This window comes from Hibiscus syriacus, unplaced genomic scaffold (genome assembly GCF_006381635.1).
Source record: "Hibiscus syriacus cultivar Baekdansim isolate YM2019G1 unplaced genomic scaffold, ASM638163v2 tig00112864_pilon, whole genome shotgun sequence".
NCBI lineage: Eukaryota > Viridiplantae > Streptophyta > Magnoliopsida > Malvales > Malvaceae > Hibiscus > Hibiscus syriacus.
In genome coordinates this window covers 318894-341575 of record NW_024063414.1, presented here as the reverse complement: position 1 = coordinate 341575, position 22682 = coordinate 318894, and the positions used below count along the sequence as shown (strand labels likewise).

General features: G+C 34.5%; 2 protein-coding genes and 1 pseudogene across 2 annotated transcripts; 2 read left to right on the top strand and 1 right to left on the bottom strand.

Moving 5' to 3' along the window:
- Positions 1-6375: 6375 nt before the first annotated feature.
- Positions 6376-8887, top strand: LOC120184265 (protein terminal ear1 homolog). The gene is made up of 5 exons (XM_039188767.1): positions 6376-7304; positions 7401-8052; positions 8134-8256; positions 8340-8481; positions 8570-8887. The coding sequence occupies exons 1-5, from the start codon at positions 6590-6592 to the stop codon at positions 8885-8887; spliced, it is 1950 nt and encodes a 649-aa protein (XP_039044698.1). The 5' UTR covers positions 6376-6589.
- Positions 8888-17178: 8291 nt separating this feature from the next.
- LOC120184264 lies at positions 17179-18457 on the bottom strand (annotated as a pseudogene).
- A 1593-nt stretch (positions 18458-20050) lies between these two features.
- On the top strand, positions 20051-21060 carry LOC120184262. Its single transcript, XM_039188766.1, has 3 exons — positions 20051-20147; positions 20352-20446; positions 20566-21060. Exons 1-3 carry the CDS (start codon positions 20051-20053, stop codon positions 21058-21060), a joined length of 687 nt encoding a protein of 228 aa, XP_039044697.1.
- Positions 21061-22682: the final 1622 nt, after the last annotated feature.

Here is a 22682-nt window from a genome sequence, read left to right as displayed (position 1 = left end):
AGAAATGGTCAAATAACACCCGACATGGAAGCGAATTAGACAATGAGATAGGTTTCATTTCATGTCGTGGTTCAAACATAAACATTAGTGAAGTAATCAACAGTCTGCGGTAAGGAATCATTTTAGCTGAATTCCTTTTTCAAAGAGGTGCAATGAGAAAATCTAAAATTTAATTATTTTTTATTATAAAGATATCAACATCTTTACCAATAAAGAATTTCAGGATTAAATTAAAATTATTGAAGCTGTAAAAAAATTAAGAAAATGAAGATTATAAAAGATTGTTTAGGAGATATGACCAATTATATAACTACTAATAAAATCGTGGATAGGACGATTTTGATAAAATTATCGGTAATTTTTATCGATTTTACTAATAAATCTATGAAATATTTAATATAAAATTTCTATTAGAATTATTTTTATTAAATAAATATTAATTCATTACAATATCAAAACGTTTAAAAGATATATATTTAAGCATACAAATACTTATAAAAAATTTGTCTTTGAGTTTTTTTATGCAAAATCATTGATGATAGTGTCAACGCCAATGATTTACAACATATTTTTCTCAATACATAAAATAGAATTTCGAAATAAAAGAACGATATTATCTAGAATTTGAAAATATATAAAAATCAAAAGAAAGAATTTGAAAACATGAAAAATCTTCAATATGTATGGTTCAAGCACCACACGTGATAATGATAAACAATTGTGACTTTGTCTTTGTGATAAAAATGAGAAATTAAAAAGTGAGAGTAATATTTTTTAGAGAAATTGTTAAATATGGAAGAGAAAATAAACATGCTAATTATACTTAAATTTTTTCCTCTCATTGAGTTTTGGAGAGAGAGAGAAAATAACGTTAATAAAATTTTCCATTGATATGGGAAATAGGGAAAGAGGATTGGCAAATTGAAGGTGGGAATTTGGAAAGATCGAAATTAAAAAGATTCAACTAGAATTTTTTATTTTTTGAATTTTGAGAGAAAAATATTGAATTAGAATTTTATGTGAAGTTGAACAATTTATTATTAATATAAAAAGTCAATGATAATAATTGACACTTTAATAAATTTATGGACCTCATTATTTTATATTATAATTTTTAAAATTTATTATAAAAAAATAAGAAAAAATATTATACTATTTTTTTAATTTACTGGCCCAGAGCCGACCCTGGGTTAAAATAAAAATGTTTAAAAATCATGTACAATGAGTTTAAGAAAGGTTTCTGAAAATTTAATGAACTTCAAGTTGATTTTAGAATTTTTTTAATCTAAGTTCTTATACTTTTATTTCTTTACAATTAGGTATCAAAGTACAAACAAATTTGGAGCGAGATGGTCGATGAATTATGTTCATTTTTATATGAGATGATTACAAGATTTTATCCGTTTAGAATATTTTTTAATTATTGGTAATATATACACACTCTATAAAAATAACTGTTCGAACTCGAAACGCTCACGATGATGATAGCCTTCGCGTACTAGAAGAGATTTCTTTGCCGGAAGCCGTGAAGAACGCTCTGTTCAATAATCAAATCCCCATAATAGTAATTTACTGTTCGAGCAATGGGAATTAAATTCATTCATGTATGAAATTAAATTAACGAATGTATTTTAATTCCTATATTTGAGCATGTGTTATACCCGAATTTCGTTTCTTTCTTTTTTTTGGCGTTGTATTGCCTAAATATGCAGTGGTTTTCCCTAGTCCTCGCATTTTGTTTAAACTTGAAATCTTTGAATCCCTTCAATGCATATCCAAATCTTCCCCATAACACAAAGGCCTATATATATATATATATAAATATATATATATATATATATATATATATATATATATATATATATATATATATATCTGAGAAATCGTATCTAAATTTCAATTTTTGATCGTTATCGGAAAACAAGATCTCCATTGTTTTTTGTTCGATATATCTCTATTGTTGATCAAAACCATAGAGAGAGAGATCAAATGTCAAGCCAAATCCTTGTTCTTGCTTTGGTCTTGATTGCCCTTTTCGTGATGGTTTCTGCCGACACCAAATCCGTTGCCGGCCCCACCGTCGTCGCCGCCACACCAGCTCCCGCTGAAGCCGCCGGTAATTCCGGCACCGTTGAAAGCCCCGTTGGCAGTGTGGGCGCGGGTGCTGCTGCCGCTGTCGCCTCTATGAATAGTTCCGCGACTGGTCAGGCCCCTAGCGGTAATGGTGCAACCGCCGTTGGAGTATCGTCGGCTATCGTCGGAGCCGCTGCCATTGCCGGTTACTTTGTCTTTTAAGCTTGGGATTTGCAGGCGCAAGGCTGGGTTAACTCATGTTATCTATTTATAATATTAATATATGAATGACAAAGAGTTATATTTAATGCAAATTTTTTACTTTCAATCACAAAAACTAATACAAAAATTATAATTATACGGTGTTCAAACTGGGAGTCATATCTGTGCGTGTGTTTACTGTCTAAGTTTCAGAAAACTGACAGAAGTAAACGTGAAATGGACGCCATTAAACCCAGCACATGATGATCTTAAATTCTGGGTTTCAATGGCAGCAGTTTAATGCTGTGGGAGCCTAAAAAATCTTAGGGTTATCTTCATTTTCTTTCATTCCATGCATGCTGCTGCTGCTTTCACCAGTCATGGTTCGGTCGCAGCTTAGTTGATTGATATGGTCACTCCTAAAAACAACTGTCATTCAATGTGTTTGAATTCGAATATTAATATAATAAATTCGACTTTTTTACAAGAAAGATTGAAAATTGGGTGTACTGGGAATGTACGTTGAGGGATTAACGGAGCCCATACGTTCAAAACTGCAGATAGGCAAAGACATAAAGCTGTTCTCCCACAAAAGCTAATGTCCTCCCTGCAAAATACCAGTATACCTGAAGGTCATATATCTATCATTCACACAATAAAAGATGGTTGATCAAACACCAAAACTTTCCCAAACTCGGATTTTTTTTAAGTAATCATCGGTATCCGATTTATTAATCAATTAATTTAAATAAAGTATTGCAAGAACGATGACGACCCTTTCAACCCAGTTTGTTTCATTTGTAAACATTAAGATTTGAACCCCTAACTTTACTTAAAAAACCTAGTGTCTTATCCCATTAAATCGACTGATTGTTGGTCAAACTCGAATTATTTTCTTTATGTTAGTACAATGTATCTTATCGTTGCATCTAACACATTAATTTTCTTGTAATCTTATATAAAACGATCATAAATTTTAAAAAATGAAATAATATTAGAAGAATTCAAATACCATACGAACAGAACATACACCTGAATTATTAATGTGGATGATTGACAGCAGTTAGGCCAGATTCCATTAAATCGAAATACGAGTCTTTTTTTGTCCTTAAAATCCATGTTTTGTTGCATAATATTTCCCACTCATTTGTGCCTCGCTCACCATTTATTCTTCCGGTCTGTCCCACTCTGAATTTCGGGAGAAGAGAAGCCAAATTTAATAATACGAAGTAGAGCTCCTTTTTTCATCTTCATTTTTTTGGGTGATTTTATAATCCAAACATCATTCTTGATCATAGAGTTGCTTTTCTTCGTTCCAGTCGCCATGGTGACCGAACACGACAGCACACATTGCGCACACGCGCACCGAGGCCAAGGCAGCAAGGCATGGCTTAGCTCTTCGGTTGCCAATGCCATTAATTAGCTGAGCCATTAGTGCTGGTCTTCAAGTAGGATAATGAAACTTGAATAAATTTGTATCGATTTAGTCATATGTATATATATATTTCGAATATGGTCGGTCGAGTCGGGTAGGGTCGGATATCGGATCCGCCTCTGTCACGGCAATCAGCATGGTGGATATTGAGGGGCCATTGCCACAGTGCAGCACCAATTAAAATAAAAAGCAGTGGAAGGGGAAGACAAGATTCCTGGTAACAAGGGGGAGCATCTAAAGGATGGTCTAAAAAAGATATAAATGGTCCACTTTGTCTGCCCTGCCTTATTATTATTCCCTTCCTAATCGCTTCCAATTCTTTATTTATCGTTATCATTACATTTTCTAAAAAATATAAAATAATTATTAAATTTAATAATTCATTTATATGTTTGAATATCAAAACTCGACTAAAATTAAAAAATTATATTTTTTTTAATTTCGAGTTATTCAATTCAACTCGAGTTATCAATTTTGTTTTCGAGTTCAAGTCGAGTTGAAATTATAAAATTTCGAGTTACTCGAAAAACCCAAAATTTGATTAAGTATTTTAACAGTTTTACACTTCTGTCCCTGATTTCATTATTCATTCAATTTATCATTCCTTTTAAGTCTATTTTTACCAAATTTGAAACACACGCTCCTAAACCATAGTAGAATACATAGGTACTTTCAATTCCTCTTTTTTATAATAATTTTCTATTTTTCAATTTAGTCCCTCAATTTTCATAATTTCCTAATTTTTTTCAATTCATGCTTTATTTTAAGTATTTTTTATCAAATTTAAACCGCATGCTCATATGTCACGATAGAATACTTTTGTAACTTCAATTCTTATATTTTCACAAAAAATATGCTCTTTTTATTATCTAGTCCCTTAACTTTGCATTTTACTCAATTTGATATTTTGACTACAATTGTTTACTGATTCTTTCTTCCCATCAATTCTTTGATTCTTTATACTCTCATCAATATGTTACTCTCAAAATACTTTCTTTTAATATAATATTATGAATATATTTTATAATTTTAGATTCTATTTGATATATTAAATAACATTATAATGTGAAAAATATAAAATATATATAAACTCAAATAATTTGACTCGATTTGAAAAATTTCAAGTTAAGTTCGAATTGTAAAATACAACTCGTCAACTCGAATAACTCAAAATTATTTTACTCGATTCGATCAAATGCTTACCCCTATTTAATTCAACTTGAAAATAGTTATGACTCATATGATTATGGAACACTAAAAGGTCTCATATTATATACATGCATATGTTCTCGTGTGCCTATATATATATAGTGGGGCAGTGGCCATGGGAGAAAGGAAGAAGGAAACAAACATCCCTTTCACTTGCTCTATATCGTCTCCCTTTTTTATTTACTGAAGTGGCCCATGAACTCGTGTGGCTGCAGGGAACATATCCTATGTCCTCCTTAACTAAATTCAACTAAAAATAATTTATTTTTCTTTTTTTTAATATAAAACTAAAAAAAAAAACTCTTCACGTGTAACCCCATCATACATTGGTTAAAGACATAAAGAGCATGGGACAAACTTTAAAGAATTGAATCACAATATAAAATATGTTCTTTTGATACCAAATCAAATCTAAATACAATCGGAGGTAGAAGGGACGAATATCAAAGAAAAATTATGGGAGAGGTCAAATTGTCTAGTATTGAAATCAAAGTACTTAAAATATAATTAACCAGATTCACCTGTCTCGTACATCTGATTTTAGTAAATAAATATTCTAATAAAAATTTTATGTATACACAAAGATTTGAACTCAAAATTTAGTTAAACGATATCAACTCTTTTTTTAGTGGCAATGGTTTTGACCCGGAAATTGGTAAATTTTTATTTTATTCGATTTGAGATATAAAGTTTTCAGTTTAGATGATGAGAAAAAAATTTATGTTTCATATCCCGTTAATGATAAAGTATATTTTAAATTTAAATCTCATCAATGTTTATTTTTATGTAGGTTTTCTTCACACCCCTTTATATAAGTGCATGTCTTCAAATCAAAATTTTTATTAAATTAAATTTTATAAATAATTATACAATAATAACTACTTCTGATTGATCATAATTAATTATATACTATTGTGGTTCTCGTATTATTTTTCTCTTAATGTGACATTTCAACTCAGAAAATAAACTCAATGGCCTGTCAAGTCAGTAGCGTGGACCGTCATGGCAGCATTGTGAACTAACACGCCTGTATCGTAACGGTCAACGATGAAAAAAATTGACAAAAGGACCACATTAGATTTGTTTTATTGAGTTGGAGGGTCATATTAAAAGGAAAAATTAATATGGGGGCTATATTAATTGTTTGCGAAAGTAGAAGGACCTCTGATTGATTTTTTCCATACAATCTACTCGGAATACTAACATCAAAAGTAGGATGTCAACTTGGCAATGACACAACCCCACAAATCATTCGTCATATTGCCACGTGTACGGTTCGATTCTTCATCACCCCAAATCACAAGGAGGATATCAGATCATCATACAAAAAAGCGGCTTCACTGGTAATCTATGTTTTCCATATGAGGTGGCAATCGGCATTTATAGCAACCTTTGTCTTGGAACTATGTATATATCAAATACTTTAAAAAAATAAAAATAAAAATCCAGTCTTTCCCTCTTCTTCTCCTTTGCGACTTTCTAGTTTCTACTATGAAGAACACTTTTTGGGAGATGGAAAACAACAAACATACAAACAAATACCGTGCTTACTTGGGTTTTTAACTCTAAAAAAACACTCCTGTTATCAAATCCAAGGAGGGTTTATTTTTTTTTTATCTTTTTTATTTTGTTTTTGCAAGCGTGGTGCTATTTCTCGTCTCCGAGACAGTCATGGCGGAGGCTGAACCGGTTCAATTCCCTGGAAATTACCTGGACCCGTCTGCAAAGGAATTTTGGCCCGCCCAAAACGCTGTTTTCCAACCCCAAATACCTCTCTTCATGCCATCGGAGCTTTACTATACGTACGCTGCTGCGCCATCCTTGACGATGTCCTTCTCCGGTGGCGGGGTGGCACAGCTCCATGTTGGGGTACCGGTGCCCGTACCTGCACCTTGCGTTACGGGTTCCGTGACGGTTTCACTTCTGCCGCCACTTCCGCCTCCGAGTGCGGCGGCCACGAGGGCTTTGGTGTTGACGTCGACTCCGTGCGATGTAAGCGAGTCTAGGGTGAGGGAAGAATTGGAGGTGTTCGGGGAAGTACGCATGGTCCAGATGGAAAGGGTCGGGGAAGGAATCGTGACCGTCCATTTCTATGATCTGAGACACGCCGAGCGAGCGTTGAGAGAAATACGAAACCAGCACATGCAACAGCAAAAACAACAATCCATTGCTGGTGCAGCCGGACACAAACCGGGGGAGTCCGACGCGTGTACTCCACTGCCTCGTCCAGAGCGTGGACGGATATTGGGGATAACCGTTTGGGCCCACTTCATTATTCCGGTCAGTAATGCTTTGCCTGACGGGAATAATCAGGGAACTGTTGTCGTCTTCAATTTGGATCCAGGCGTTTCAAATTCTGAACTCAGAGACATTTTCCAAGCTTATGGTAAGCTTTTGAATCTTCCGTTTTGATAAAACGTAGCCAAGCATGACGGGTTTAATTGTAACCTAAGGTCTCTTGTTTTGTAAATTTTGTGAATAGGTCCCGTGAAGGAACTGAGAGAAACGCCATTGAAGAAGCACCAGAAGTTCGTGGAGTTTTACGATGTAAGAGATGCAGCTGAAGCTTTAAGAGAAATGAATGGAAAAGAAATCAACGGGAAACAAATTGTGATTGAATTCAGTCGACCCGGAGGATATAACAGAAAGTTCTTCAATGCAAACACTGCCACCAACATTACCCCTTTCAAAGCTTACACACGTAATATTTCATTGACACCCGGTAAATATAATCACCCGCCGCTGTCGCCGCCGATAGCTCCTAGATTCTCCAACAGATATTCTCCCAACACCCCTCGCTCGTTTCTTTCTCGAAGCCTATCGCCGACCGAGAAAGTGACTGAATCTACCAAGGGAAACCCTAATGACAGTTACAAGAGCAGGAGCTCAGCTGGAACGACGGTCATCAGTGGCGGTGCTGCTGCTAAGAAGACGGCGAAGAAGAGCCAAAGCAACCAATCGACGCAGAGGATTAGCAATGGGGGTAAGCAGCTGTTTAGGGGAAAGCCATGGAAAGGAAAACAAGAGAGGAAATTTGATCCTCGTTTCTTAATAACCGAAGAAGCCATGGCGGAATCTAACTGTCAAGATTCAAGAACCACTGTCATGATTAAGAACATACCCAATAAATATAGGTTTGTCCTTTTCACCAACTCTTTTTACTTAGAATAGAAAAAAAAAGTAACATTTTTTGGTTTAATTTTGGCATTTTGAAGTCAAAAATTGTTGTTGAACATGCTGGACAATCACTGCATTCACTGCAACGAGCAAATTGTCAACGACGGCGACGACCGGCCTTTATCTTCCTACGATTTCGTCTACCTCCCCATTGATTTCAAGTAATTTTCTTCGCTTCCCATTTTCCCAGAATTTGTAGATAGAAATCAAACAAATTTACTGATAGTTTCATTTAAAAATCCAGCAATAAGTGTAATGTGGGGTATGGATTTGTGAACATGACATCTCCTCAAGCAACTTGGAGACTCTACAAGGCCTTCCATCATCAACACTGGGAAGTGTTCAACTCCAGGAAAATCTGTGAAGTAACTTATGCCAGAGTTCAGGTTTTTGAATTTTCTTCTCTTCGTATCGGATCAAGAACGATAACTTCAAATGGGTCTCTCTAATTTGATTATGAATGGATGAAAATAGGGATTACAGGCTTTGAAAGAACATTTCAGGAACTCCAAGTTCCCATGCGAAATGGATCACTACCTTCCGGTAGTTTTCTCCCCGCCGCGAGACGGGAAGCTACTGAACGAACCCGTTCCTGTGGTTGGTGAAAAGCAGCAGCCACGGTCGATCAACAACGGTCCCTCACCGGAACTCGACGACGAACAAAGCGATAGCGTGGACGAGAACTCTAGTGACGATAACCTGCATGACGGTTGTGGCGGTGGAGAAAATAACAATGCTGCCATCACCGGTCATTTCAACGGTGGCGATGTTGGCAGTGACACCCTGAAATGAAATTATAATATTTTTCCTTTTTTGTGACTTTTTACTAGTTTGCATGGAGAGCAGTCGTGGAGATCTGAAAGAATGCAAGTACAATAGTATTAAGTTTTTTGTTGTAACCAAGACATGTTCATTATCACAGTTTACAGCTGTTATTTTTGGTGTTAAAAAGGGCCGCCGGGGTTCATGTTGATCACTGTCGAGCCTTTCATTTAGCTGCCCCAACTGCCCGACGTACCGCCAGCTTAGGGCATTCTCTCTCTGATAAACTGGGTCCGACCGCCATCACATCCTTTTCCTGCTCTCATCACCTCATCTGTCCCTCCCATGATCTTTTTCCCTCCATTTAAATTTTATATTTCAAAGTGTTAAAATTATTCATATTCACTTTGCATCTTCATTGAAATAGGGCCGTAAACTTAGTGAGTTTTAGTGAGTTTTAGTATTGTTGAGTTTAATTCGACTTAAAATTCTGAAATTGAATTCGGCTCGTTTTGAAATTTCGATAGTTTAAAATTTTTAAATTCGACTTAAAAAGCCATGAACTTCAAAAATCATTAACTGCAGTTAAAAAAAGTTTTAAATACAAAAACTTAAATCAATTGAAGTTTAAAACACTAACATTAATTTTAAATACTTAAAAACATCAAATTGTATTTTTTAAAAAAAAATAATATATAAATATTAAAATTATTAATAATTTATTTTTAGAAAAATAAAATCTTAATAAGGATGACCCTTTTAATTCAGTTCACAAACATCAAAATTTAAAATCGTGATAATATTTAAGTGATATATTATCTCGCCTCACTTGGTTTAAAGGCCCTTTGTAAATAATTTTATAAGACCCAGAATAATCTTTTATGGACTGTTTGAAGTTATTTTTTTAATTAATAAATATAATAACGCCCCTGCCCTATATTCTCACCACTTTAGGCTTTATTTTGTACCTGTGTTTCTTGCCGCACTATAGTCTGACACTTCCACTTCCTTTTTCCAGAAAGGTTTCTTTTATAAAGATAAGATTAGTGTTGATGATGGGAAAATCAAAGAGAATTGTCGTTTAAAGATTTTGAATCCAATTCTGTTCAAAAGTTTATTTGATTTCCATGGTCAAATGCTAGGCTGGTCAGATCTTCTACGTAATGATTAAAAAAAAGTTTAATTCTAAAGTAAGTACACAAATTGTATTACTTTTTAAATAGGTGTCTATTTTTCTTAATCATCTAAACAAATATTATTATTTTAAATATTCTAGACGTAATGATTGTTAAAAAATTTGTTAAGTGACACGTGTTATGTTCTGATGATTTAATTTTTTCAAAAAATATATAAATGTTTATTATATTTATTAAAAAAACCTTATTTTTTTCTAAAATTATATAAAAAAAGATTTCAAATCACAAAAAATCCCAAATTCCTAACACTAGTTTTAACCCTAAACTCCCTTACCGGCCACGAACATCGTCGTCAATGCCGCCTTTGCCATCTCGTTGGTCGGTCATCATCATCTCTCTCGTCATTGTGTGCGTCGTTGGATTACCTTGGTGTCGCGAACTTGGGGGTTTCAGTTTACCAAAGATAGTTCTTTTTATTATGATTTTGTTGTTTCCTTCGTTGGAGACGCAATATTTACGTTAGAGTTGGCTTTGTCATATGGTGGAGGTTAGATTGACGGCAAACAACGATGTTCGACATAAGTTTAGGGATTAAAATGGGATTTTTTAAAGTTTTGATTTTTTAATTTTTTTAGGTTTTTATTAAAAAACTATAGTACCTTTGCCCCATTAATTTTGTCCATTATTGACTTTTTAAAAATAAAAAATTATAATTTGACTATGATTATTTTAAATATTTTAAAAAATTAAATTTTATAAAAAAATATATCTTAAAACTACTCGATTTTAAGTTTTTAAAATATATTTTTCTATATTTTTACCAATAATAAATTTTAAATAATAATGACTCAAAATTAAAAAAATTGAAAATAAAAAAAAAGACTATTTTATGGGATAGAGAGAGTTTAATTTTATTTTTTTAATAATTTTATTTTCAAAATTTTTAAAATGATATTAATGATAAAATTGTTATTTTTCTTAAAAATTATAGATTCGAACAGTTGTGGTTGCAATATATGTACATATTGCTGATAGATTAAGAAAACTCTGAACAAATACTAATTTATATAATCCCTTTAAACTATTTAAAATATTAATAATCTTCTTTTCCAAATTTAAATCTAATTTTTATTCTTTACATGTAATGAGGCTTATAACAACACTAAACACTTTTTAGTAAATGCTTACTCTACTCATTAAGACATATTCTTTTAAAAGAATATAGAGAGAGATTATTTTTTTCAATAATACAATAGAAAAAAATTGTTTGAATACTGCATCCAAGAGATTATTTTCTCGAATGGGGTGAATATTACAGTATATAACCGAGTCGCATTGGGCTCCCCGCGTCTCCCCAAGGTCGCATGGAACACCATGTGACTCCCCCTCCCCCGGATCACCATGCAACTCCCCCTCTTCATGTAACCATGCAACTCCCCCTCTTCATGTAGCAATTACAGTGCGTCTCCCCCCAATTTTAGCCTTCCTATAAATAAAAAAATAAAATATGAAAAAAACATGAGAGACACATTACACTCCATGTATTTCCCCCAAATTTATATTAGAGTCGCATTGTACTCTATGCATCTTTAATTGTACTGTAGCGAATATCCTATTTGAGAAAATAATTCCAACTTACCAATCTAAAAATTTACCCTAGATTTACCCTAATTATTAATGTAAGCTCCATTAATTCAAGACTGATTCGTACAAAAAGGCCCACAACTCCAAACTCTAAAAATAAGAGTTAAGGGATTTTTTGCCCTTTGCAGAGTGTAGCTGTTGCAGTAACCAAAGAATGCATGGTCGATAATAGTTTTAATTAAGAACTAAACTGTTTTTCTGTTTCAAAAATTGGATTAATATTTTATATTAATATATGGTAACAATATTCTTTTTTATTAATACGGAATAATTATAATATAATATTTATTTAAAGATAACGTTCAATCATTTGACGTTGAACATAAATAAACACCTAAACGTGTGAAACAACATGAAAAGAGAAGGTCTAATAAGATATTTTATCGCATTCTTGAATTTAATCTAATTGATTCATATAATTAATCATTTTAAGACAACCATATTTAACAGGTCGAACGTTCAAATCTAGACGTCTGTATCTTCGAAAAGAATTATGATTTTATAAACCTTTACAAATGAAAATCATCAGAAGAAGAACCTGTCAAAACATGAGCCATAATCTGCATAACTTGGACCCTCATCTGCAGCGACAATATATATTCAGCCGCGTCCCGAAACAGCCCGTCCAACCCCGTTGAATCGTTTCCGGGAATCAACCCTTTTAGGGTTTTCACCTTCCTTTCGATAGGGTTGACGACGAGTCTCCTAGAACCTTCTCGAACTGCCATCCCCTTCATCGAAAAACGTGTGGTTCGGGGCGTTCTTGGCTTCTTCGTCATCGAAAACCTTCTCCCGGCCTTTGCTCCTGCGCCGGACCTTCCCGGCCCGTTGCTTCGGGTTTCGGTCGAGTAAAGTTCAGGAATTCCCATGATTTCAAATAACCAATTTTTTCTGTTAAGATGCAATGAGACAACATTAGGGATGATGAGAGGTTTTTATATGGTTTGGAAGTGGATAATTCATAATAATTTAATGACAGCCTGAAAGAGTCGAGAGGTTGATGGAAGGCTTGGAAGCGAATGGGGTGGATGAATGAGAGGGAGCCACGTGTCCATTAGGGGGATGCTTTGGGCATGTTCTCCAACTCCATGCACATGCAACCACATGATTCCACCACCTAACCCTAACCCTAACCTCCTTTACTAAAACCACCTCTCAACCTCATCACAACACCCTGGATTATTCCTCCCAAATTCAATGCATACATGATTCCAATTTGGGGTCTGCAACCAACATTGGCATCATTCCACGTTCACAAAACATATTTATAATTTCATAATTCAGAATTGTATTCAGATATTCGAATCCGCAACATTCATATATAGTAAATCCATAAAAAAGATCAAATATCCACAAATATTCAAGTTTACAATTTGAATCTGACCCGATTTAACTCGAAATATATGAAAAGAGAAAAAAAAACTTCCATATATATATCTTGTTTTATGGTGGTTAGCTCATGTTTTCCAGACAGGAAGACCTAGGCATAAATCATGAAGGGATTAAGATTGCGAATTGTCAATGTACGTGTAAACAAAACAGTAGACAATTTAGATCTTAATGTCGGGATAAGGTAGCTACATTCATGGAGTACATTTTTTTCCATAAAAAATATAATTTTTTTTTCTGAAGAATTAAGTATTTAAACCATCATGTTCCAACATGTTCTGAAACCAAAAATGAAAAAAAAAATACAAATGAAAAGTTGAGATATTGAACTACACAGATATTGGGGACAAAGATGCATGCATCTATGGACTGCCGCCGATGATGTACACGACATTCTCAACCTTTAGACACATTGACGGAGTTAAAATTAATATTGATAGGGCCGAAATATTATTTTATTTAAAAAAATAAATACTTATTAGGTATTTAAACTTGAAATTCAGCATGAACAAGCGGCCTTAGTGATTAAGATGATTGTTGTTATCATTGAGATCCTGAGTTCAAGCACTACGTATATAGGGATATGAGCATTCATTGTCAAATAATTGAAAGTCTTTGTACATATACTACCTTGTATTCACCTTAAATTTATAATAAAAAACTCAAAATTCACAAGACAATTTCTAATTTGTCTAATACTTAAACTTACAATGACCTAAATTGTAATTAGACTAAAATTTTGAAAACACATATTTATCATTATTTAGTTTGACTACTACTTGATTAAATATTTAATAATTTTTTAAATTTAAATATTTATTTATACATGAACAAAAATACTATTAAACTAAAATTATATCAAATATATAAATTTTAACAGTGGTCAGGGCCCCTTGGGCCCTAATGGAACTCTGTCCTTGTTTAGGCATCGTATGTTCTCTTTGCCTTCATTTCCATAAACCCTAAACTTTAAATCTTAAATAAATTAAATCATGTTCAAATATTTGCAAAATTTTATTTTTTAAAAAAATAATAAATAGTAAAAATAGGATAAATTACGTGTTTAGTATCAAAACTATCAGTTTTGATCCGTTTTAGTACCTAAACTTTTAATTTTTTAAAAATCATACCTAAAGTTTAGTTTTTGTTTCATTTTAGTACCATGTCGTTAAAACTTTACTTTTTGTTTCCTTTGAGTACTCTCATTCAAAATTTAACGTTAACTTTTAAAAAGATCGAAAGTTTAGGTACTGAAATGGAGTAAAATTGATAGTTTAGATACCAAATACGTTAAGTTTTTAGCGGCAGACTACTAAAATGAATTGAAAACTAAACGTTATGTATGATTTTAACTTTTTTTTTAGTATAAATACTAAAACTAATAATTTAAATACTAAATACGTAGTTTACTCCAAAAAAATATGATACATACATAATTTATGTATGTAATATAGGAGAAGGCCTTCTAATACATACATAAATTTGATATTTTTATGTTATTTATATTTATCTAATATAATTAATAATTGTATTTCATATTTTATCCTGTGAAGTAGAATATTTTCGATCCATATATGTATATAATTTATTACTAAGTATTACAATCAAAATAACAACTTATTCGAATATGAATCATATACTAATTTAAAACACGTTCAAAAGTCGTCACATGAATTAATCTGTTCTTTATAATTATAATTATAAAATAAGCAAAGAGCTTTGGCAAATGGATGAATCTCTGCCGCATTGATTAATTGATTATATGTGCTTATGGATTGGTTATCCATCAAACTTTGCTAAGAAATGCTAATAGTGGAAACATGATATGTTTCCACATGCTTTGCCACCGGTTGTTAGCTTCCTATTTTGTCAACAATAATACAATAAATTGGATCGTTTTTATTTTCAATCATTTTATTTAACAACCTTTATGTCATCTTTTTTCTATGTTTTTTGACATTTTTTTCGGTCGATTGGTCATTGTTTTCCATTCGTTTTTCTAAGGGTTGATTCGAAACTGTCACGACTTATCAAGATGACACTTATCTGTTATCATGCTGAGCTTCCTTACTTTGGACCCTCATATTGGATTTGGATATTTGATTTGCTTTCATGAGTAGTTTTTTCACGTCTATCGATTTTGATTTGCAGTTTTATTGGTGTCTTTCAATAGCTTGATTCTCTTTTGAGGTTCGTTTGCCAATGCGATTAGATCTGTTTGTATTTATCATTGTTCGAGTTTTGATTAGTTTTTTTAATATTTTCTTGTGGTCCTTAGGTGATTTTAAATTTCTAATTTTATGTCAATAATTTCAGGAAAATATCCTAAATATGTGCTTAATTTATTATTATGATTGTAAATCTTCATTGTAATTCTAGATATTTTTTTTAATAAAATTAATGACTTCTATAAGAAAAAAGAAAAGAAAAGAAAAGGAATGGAAATTATTATTTATAATTAATATTAATTGGAAGGGAAACCCTAAATCCCTAAGCGGTTTAGGGTTTAGGCACGATGTTGGCATTACAAAAAAGTCCCTTCCATGTGCAGTAAATGATAGTTTATCCAAGTGGAAGCCAACGACAACGATGGGCCTTCCTTGGCCCACTAAAGTTGTTCGCCTCTGCGCCCATGTTCTCCATGTGCTCTCAGCTCTCTTTTTAATATTTTAAGTTTGATTTTCACTTTGTATTACGATACGATTATTTGTAGTTTTTTAATTTAAAATTTTCAAAAGGTTCTTAATGAAAATAAAAAAATAAAATATAAATTATAAAAAATTTATTAAAAAACAACATGTGTTATACGTAGGGGTAAGCAAAACTCGACTCGACTAAAAAATCGAATTTTTGACTCGATTCGATTCGAAAAAACTTGAATTGAATTGACTTCAAGTTGCAATTTCATAAACTTGACTTGACTCGAAAAAATTTCAATTTCAAATCGAGTTGTGAAATGCAACTCAAATAACTCGAATTTTTTAGTAATTAGTGTATATACTTTCAAGTTTGAGTCGAGTCTTTGGACTTTATGTGATATATGTATATCATATTTGAACAAAATATGAAGATATATATTTGTATTGTATATATGGTTATAGAAAGACACTTAAATTGGAATAAAATACTAGTATAATATTATAAATATTTACAATTAAATTTAAATAGAAACTCGAAAATCGACTTGAATTTTATAAAATCAACTTGACTCGAAAAAATTTCAAGTCAAATCCGAGTTATGAAATATGACTCATCAACTCGAATAACTCGAATTTTTTTTACTCGACTTAATCGAACGTCCACCTCTAGTTATACGTGTTGAATACACAAATACATATCATAGATATATGTTTCTCTTCTTATGTCTCATATTGAAATTTTCAATTTTAGAAAATACATAATCTAAAATTTATTAAATTAACTAAAATACAAATGCTAAATCCCAACTTAGTATGTAGTGTAGATGCATTTGACCTTTATTAGGCCTGGACTCCCTTAAAAGATACGGCCAGGAAACAACAGAATCACGATCACGCCTATTTAACGAGCCCAATTTTATGTTTAGGTGGGTTTATAGAGGTGCACCACCCACTTTGCATTGTAATATATATATATATATATGATTAAGATAAGGTAATTACAAAGTAGTACATGTTCTAAATACTCTAAATCATTTGATAATAAACGCTCAGTCACCCTGACTACAGTGGCTGGTGGTTAAACCCGAGACTTCTAAGAATAACAACAATTCCTTTAACTATTGAAATAATTTGTTTCGTGCTTGCATTGCAATATTGCTTATCCAAACATACCCTATATATGGAGTAAACTATGCATTTACTCATATATTTATTCTCATAATTTTGTTCTGGTCATTAAACTATTTTTGATATCATATCTAACGTTTCGTTTTGGTCACTCTTCGTTAAAAATTTAACGGTGATACTAAAGTGTCACCATAAGGCAATGTCATACCATCATTGAAAAAAAAAAAATTAACGTTAGTAGTTCTGTTTATCTTTCAATAATATTTAATCAAAATAGAATAAAATTAAAATATTAGATATAATTTTAAAAAGAAATAGTTTGATCACCAAAACTAAATTAAAGAATAGGGTAGATGGCTAAATATGTAGTTTACCCTTATATCATCAAGCAATTGACATTGGGTCACATTAATCGTCTACTGAGATGCTTGGGCATGAAGGTATTTGATTGGCACAAGGAGAAGAGGCGTCTTTTTGTTGAGGGTAATGCACTGACCGGTCTGCTCTTCCATGTTAACATCTCTCTCTTTCGTCCCAGCGGGCAAAGCCCAATCGAAACAGTACAAGAGATTTGCAAGTAAAAGCTCCGACGTAATGGTCCCCATGTATATTCCTAGACACCCTCTTCTTCCACTTCCAAATGGCAACAGCTCAAAGCTCTGTCCTTTGAAATCCATGGTGTTATCGATAAACTTGTCCGGGGAGAAATCTTATGGGGTTTTCCAGTTCTTTGGGTCCCTTGCAATGGCCCAAGCATTGACTTGGATAAGTGTTTTGGGATGAATGTTGTAGCTGTTGACCTTGTGTGACATGGCCTCTCTGGCGATCAGCATCGGTGCCAGAGGATGCAATCTTAGTTTCTTTTATGATCATCTTGAGGTATTGAAGTTGATGGAGATCGGTTTCAACTACTCTTCCTTTATTCCCCACGACGCCTCGAACTCCGTCTTGTGCTTTCTTCATCAGTGTTGGATTTCTCATAAGCTCGGCCATTGCCCGGATCACAATTAGCGCGCTGGTGTCTACGCCGCCCAAGAACATGTTATGTAAACGCCGAGCATTAGTCGAGTAGAATCTGTGTGCATAACTTTAAAAAAAATTAGTGTTTTTGGGCAAATAACTTACCAAGAGAACTGCCTTGATATGATTTTTAGTGAGCCAAGCATGATTGTGTTGCTCGATTTGCTCCTTTTCGATTCCGAGCATCACGTCAATAATGTCGTCCCCTTGCTTAGTCCTTCCTGGTTGAAGATGATCATCAATCACATGTTGAAACAATGCATCCAGCTCATGGAAAACTCGCTCGACTCTTCCATTATGACCGCTTATCCAATCTATAATCCAACTGAATCCCGAAACAATTTGTCGTACGAAATGGCTCCGGCCACCGTTGCCACATCGTGAACCAATTCATAAAACTTAGCACGGTCGAACTCGCTGTCGTGGAAACACTTGCCGAAAGATGTTCTAGAAATTATGCTTCCGGATAAAGCAAACACCTTCTACGTCAAATTCATTGGATGTAATCTTAGAGTTTCTTTGATGATCAACTTAACGTAATGAAGTTGGTCGACATCAGTTTGCAGTACTCTTCCTTTCTTCTTCCCCACGATCATTCGAACTTCAGCTTGTACTTTCTTCTCATAAGCACCGCCATTGCCCATATCACAGTAAGTGTGCTGGTGTCGATGCCGCCCAAGAACATGTTATGTTTGATACTTGAACTAAGATTATTTCAAGACATTAATGGAACTAAAATGGTAGCAGGACTGATGGGTTTCCAAAATTTCTTCTTCGTTGCCAATCTCTTTTTCTTCTTTAGTGTTTTTGAGTGCCTGCGACTGGATTGGTGGAACTATGACCTCAACGGCTTCAAATATGGACTGGAGGAAACTGTTTGGGGGGGGTTGAGGAGCAAACCCTAAACTTCTTCCCGCCTGAGGTTTCAGATGGGATAGCAGAATTGAGTCATGCGGTGATGGGGCAATTTATTGACACGGCTCCTAATTTCAGTTCTATGCAATGAATTGCTGAAATCCTATGGGGGAAAGACTCGACTGTTAAGGTAAGTATGGCTAGATCAAATCTCTTCGTATTTTCTTTCTCGAGCAAAGAGGTGAGAGATTAGATTCTTGAGAACGGGCCTTGACATGTACAAAACAAGCCACTTGTGCTGAGAAAATGGGAGCCGAGCTTGCAGAAGCTTGATTTTGATCTCAAGCACATCCCAGTCTGGGTGCAATTATACAATGTACCCCTTGAGCTCTATTCTAGGGTGGGCCTAAGTTACATTGCAAGTGATGTGGGGCAACCTCTGTATATGGATGCCATCACATCATCTAAGGCTAGGTTAGAGTATGCTAAGGCCTATGTGGAGATTAAGGCAGGGTCTGAAATTTCTAAGTTGGTCAATGTTGCGATGAGTGATGGCTCTATTGTGAAGATCGGGGTTTATATTCCCTGGTTACCCAAATTCTGCTTACACTGTAAAACTTTTGGACAACATTCTAATGTGTGTACTGAGGTAGCCAGTGCTTCTCTGAAGGGGAAGGAGACCCAAATATGGAGGAAGAAGAATATTTTCAATCCCACTGAGCCTAATGGAAAAGAGACGCTGAAGGGCAAGGAAGTAGATCCTCCTAGTCTGCCTCTTTGTCCTAATGCGGCTATTCTTGAAGGTAGTATTGAATGTACTAAAAAGACTGAGTTGAAGATTGGGAATGCTGAGGAGTTATCTGTGCAGGACTTTCAAGAGAGTATTGATACTCTTGTGGTTGATGCTGGCCAGACTAAGCTAGATCAGGTTGATAAGGTGAAACAGACTGCAAGTGGTGTAGAAGCTATGCAACTGGCAGAGGGCTTGGTAGGTCCTGGTGGTTTGCAAGATGTTCCTGCTGGAGGTGAATTTCCTTCCTTGCTAGATTCCATGGTGATTAAGAAGAAAGTTAAAGGGAAAAGAAAAGATAATACTGGCTCCTCAAGCAAACTGGAGATACTGGAAGGTGGTGGTGGCCATGACCGAAAGCCTCGAGTAGCTGCTATGGGAGTCACTATGCTTCTCAATGAGATTAAAGCAAAAAAGAAGGATATGGCGGAGAAGGTTAAACCTATACAAATGTAGGAGTTGGCAGCGGAGGTTCTCCTATTCATGCTTAATGCTTATTTGCTTATGGAATGTGAGGGGTATTAACAACTCCCTCAAACAAAGAAAAGTGTTCCATAGACTAGAGAGCCTAGGGGTGGAGGTGATTTATCTCATGGAGACTAGAATTAGAGAAATCAATATTTCTAAGTGGGATACTGCTCTATCTGATGAGTGGAATTATGAGGCTAACTATAATTTCATTGATGAAGGTAGAATTTAGATATTGTGGAAGAAGAGATTACCTTTCTCTGTTGTTGGGGAACCAGACCAAGGCCTTACTATTCTTGGTGACATTGTTGGCCACAAAGTTTTTATTACTGTAGTTTATGGCAGTAATAATAGTCAAACTAGGAGGGGACTATGAGAATACTTGAGAAACTTGGAGAATGATGTTGGTGCTTCTTCTTGGGTAGTTGGGGGTGATTTCAACATTATAGCTGAGGTTAATGAGAGTTTTTATTGTGATTTGGGGTCATATTCTTCATCTGACATGGATGATTTACAGGATGTATGGAGGTTTTGGAGTTGCAAGATCACTAATTTATAGGACCTATTTTCACTTGGTCTAACAAACAAGAAAGTTCCTACCTGGCCAGGAAATTATACAGGATTCTTATTAATCCTCAGTGGATACTAGATTTTCCAGTCTCTTTTGCTGAGTATAAGGCTCCTGGAGTATCTGATCACTGTTTGGGGATTATTTGGACTCAAAAAGAGGCTAGGATTCATAAACCGAAGCCCTTTAAGTTTTTCAATTGCTGGACTACAAGTGAGAATTTTTTGAGCAGTGTTAAAGCTTCCTGGTTACAGCACTGTGATAGTAATGCTATGCAGGTGATGTTTTGCAAATTAAAGAGATTGAAGCCTATTTTGAAGGATTTGAATAGGACTCAATTTTCTGATATTTCATCAAGAGTAGCTGCTAAAAGAGCTGAACTGGAACATATTCAACTTGCTAACCTTGATGCTACTAATCAGGCTGGGATTGAGGAGGAGGAGAAATTACAAGTTGTTTTAGTTGACTTGGAAATGGCTGAACTGGATTTCTATAGACAAAGAGCTAAGGTGCACTGGCTGCAGGAAGATGACTTAAGCAAAAAGTTTTTTTACCAAAAAAGTTGAGTCTAAAAAAAAGAACACTATTAGAGTTCTTAAAAATGAGAATGGGCAATTTCTAGAGAAATTTAATGACATGGCTGCTGAGCTGGTGGATTTTTACAGTAGGCTTATAGGGGTTGTTGACCCCTTGGTTAATAGTTGCAACCCTAAATTATTAAAAGATGTATTAAACTATTCTTTGCCTGCTGGTGCTGAGAGTATACTAGAAGGTGAGATTTCAGACAAGGAAATCAATGAGGCTTTGTTCAGACAGGGGAGGGATAAGAGCCCAGGCCCAAATGGCTACACCTCCTAGGTTTTCAAGGCAGCTTGGAAGATTGTTAATAGAGACTTCCGCAATGCAGTGATGTACTTTTTTTCAGTTTTCTTATCTCCTTCCAGCATTTAATGCTACTACTATTGTCTTAGTGCCTAAGTCTTTGAACTCTAGCATGGTTAAGGAATTTAGGCATATATCTTGCTGCTATGTTGTGTATAAAACAATCACTAGAATCCTGGTTACTAGGCTTGCCCAGTTTTTCCCTGGTATGATTTCTGCTAGTCAATCTGCTTTTGTTAAGGGCAGAAGCATCACTGATAACACATTGTTAGCACAAGAAATAGTTAGGGGTTATGCAAAGAAGAATCTCTCCCCAAGGTGTGCAATCAAAGTGGATTTACGTAAAGCATTCGATTCAATCAGTTGGGATTTCCTGTTAAACATTCTTGATGCTATGGGACTTCCTAAAAAAATTTTGGGGATGGATTAGTACCTGTGTGACAACTCCTATGTATTCAATAGCTTTGAATGTCAGCTTAGTAGGCTACTTTAGAGGTGCAAGGGGTGTTAGGCAAAGGGACCTATTATCCCCTTACCTATTTGTGTTTGTAATGAATTTTCTCTCTAAAATGCTTGAAGTTGCTGCCAGGAATAGAATATTTAGATTTCATCCAAGGTGTAAGAGGATCTCTTTTACACATTTATGTTTTGCTGATGACTTGTTGTTGTTCTGCCATGGATCATTGGACTCAATGTTGGGGGTGCTTAACATCCTGGATAAATTCTATGATTTGTCTGGAATGAAGTTAAATGCCATGAAGATTGAAATTTACTCTTGTGGAATTTCTGGGGGAGAAGTGGAACAAATCAGAAATGCAACATGCTTAAGAGTTGGACAACTCCCTGTTAGGTATTTGGGCGTGCCTTTAGTGACTAGGAAGTTTTCTGGGACTGATTGTAAAGCATTATTGGATAAGATCAACGCAAATTGAGACAGTGGTCTAGCAGGAAACTGAGCTTTGTAGGGAGGTTGCAGCTCATCAAAGCTGTATTGTTTAGTATTTTCTCCTACTGGAGCAGACAACTTATTCTACCTAAGGGAGTTATCTTGGACATCGAAAGGTTGTGTATGAGGTTCTTTTGGAAGGGCAATGACTCTCCTGCTCGAGGTGCCAGAGTAAACTGGAGTCAGATCTGCTCACCTAAATCAGAGGGAGGTTTGGGACTTATAAGCTTGGCTGGTTGGAACAAAACCTGTTGTCTGATGCTTATTAAAAATTTATTAGCAGGTGAAGGCTCTCTGTGGATAGCCTGGATTAAGGCTTACTGTTTTAAGCAAGATGATTACTGGAACGTTACATCTAAA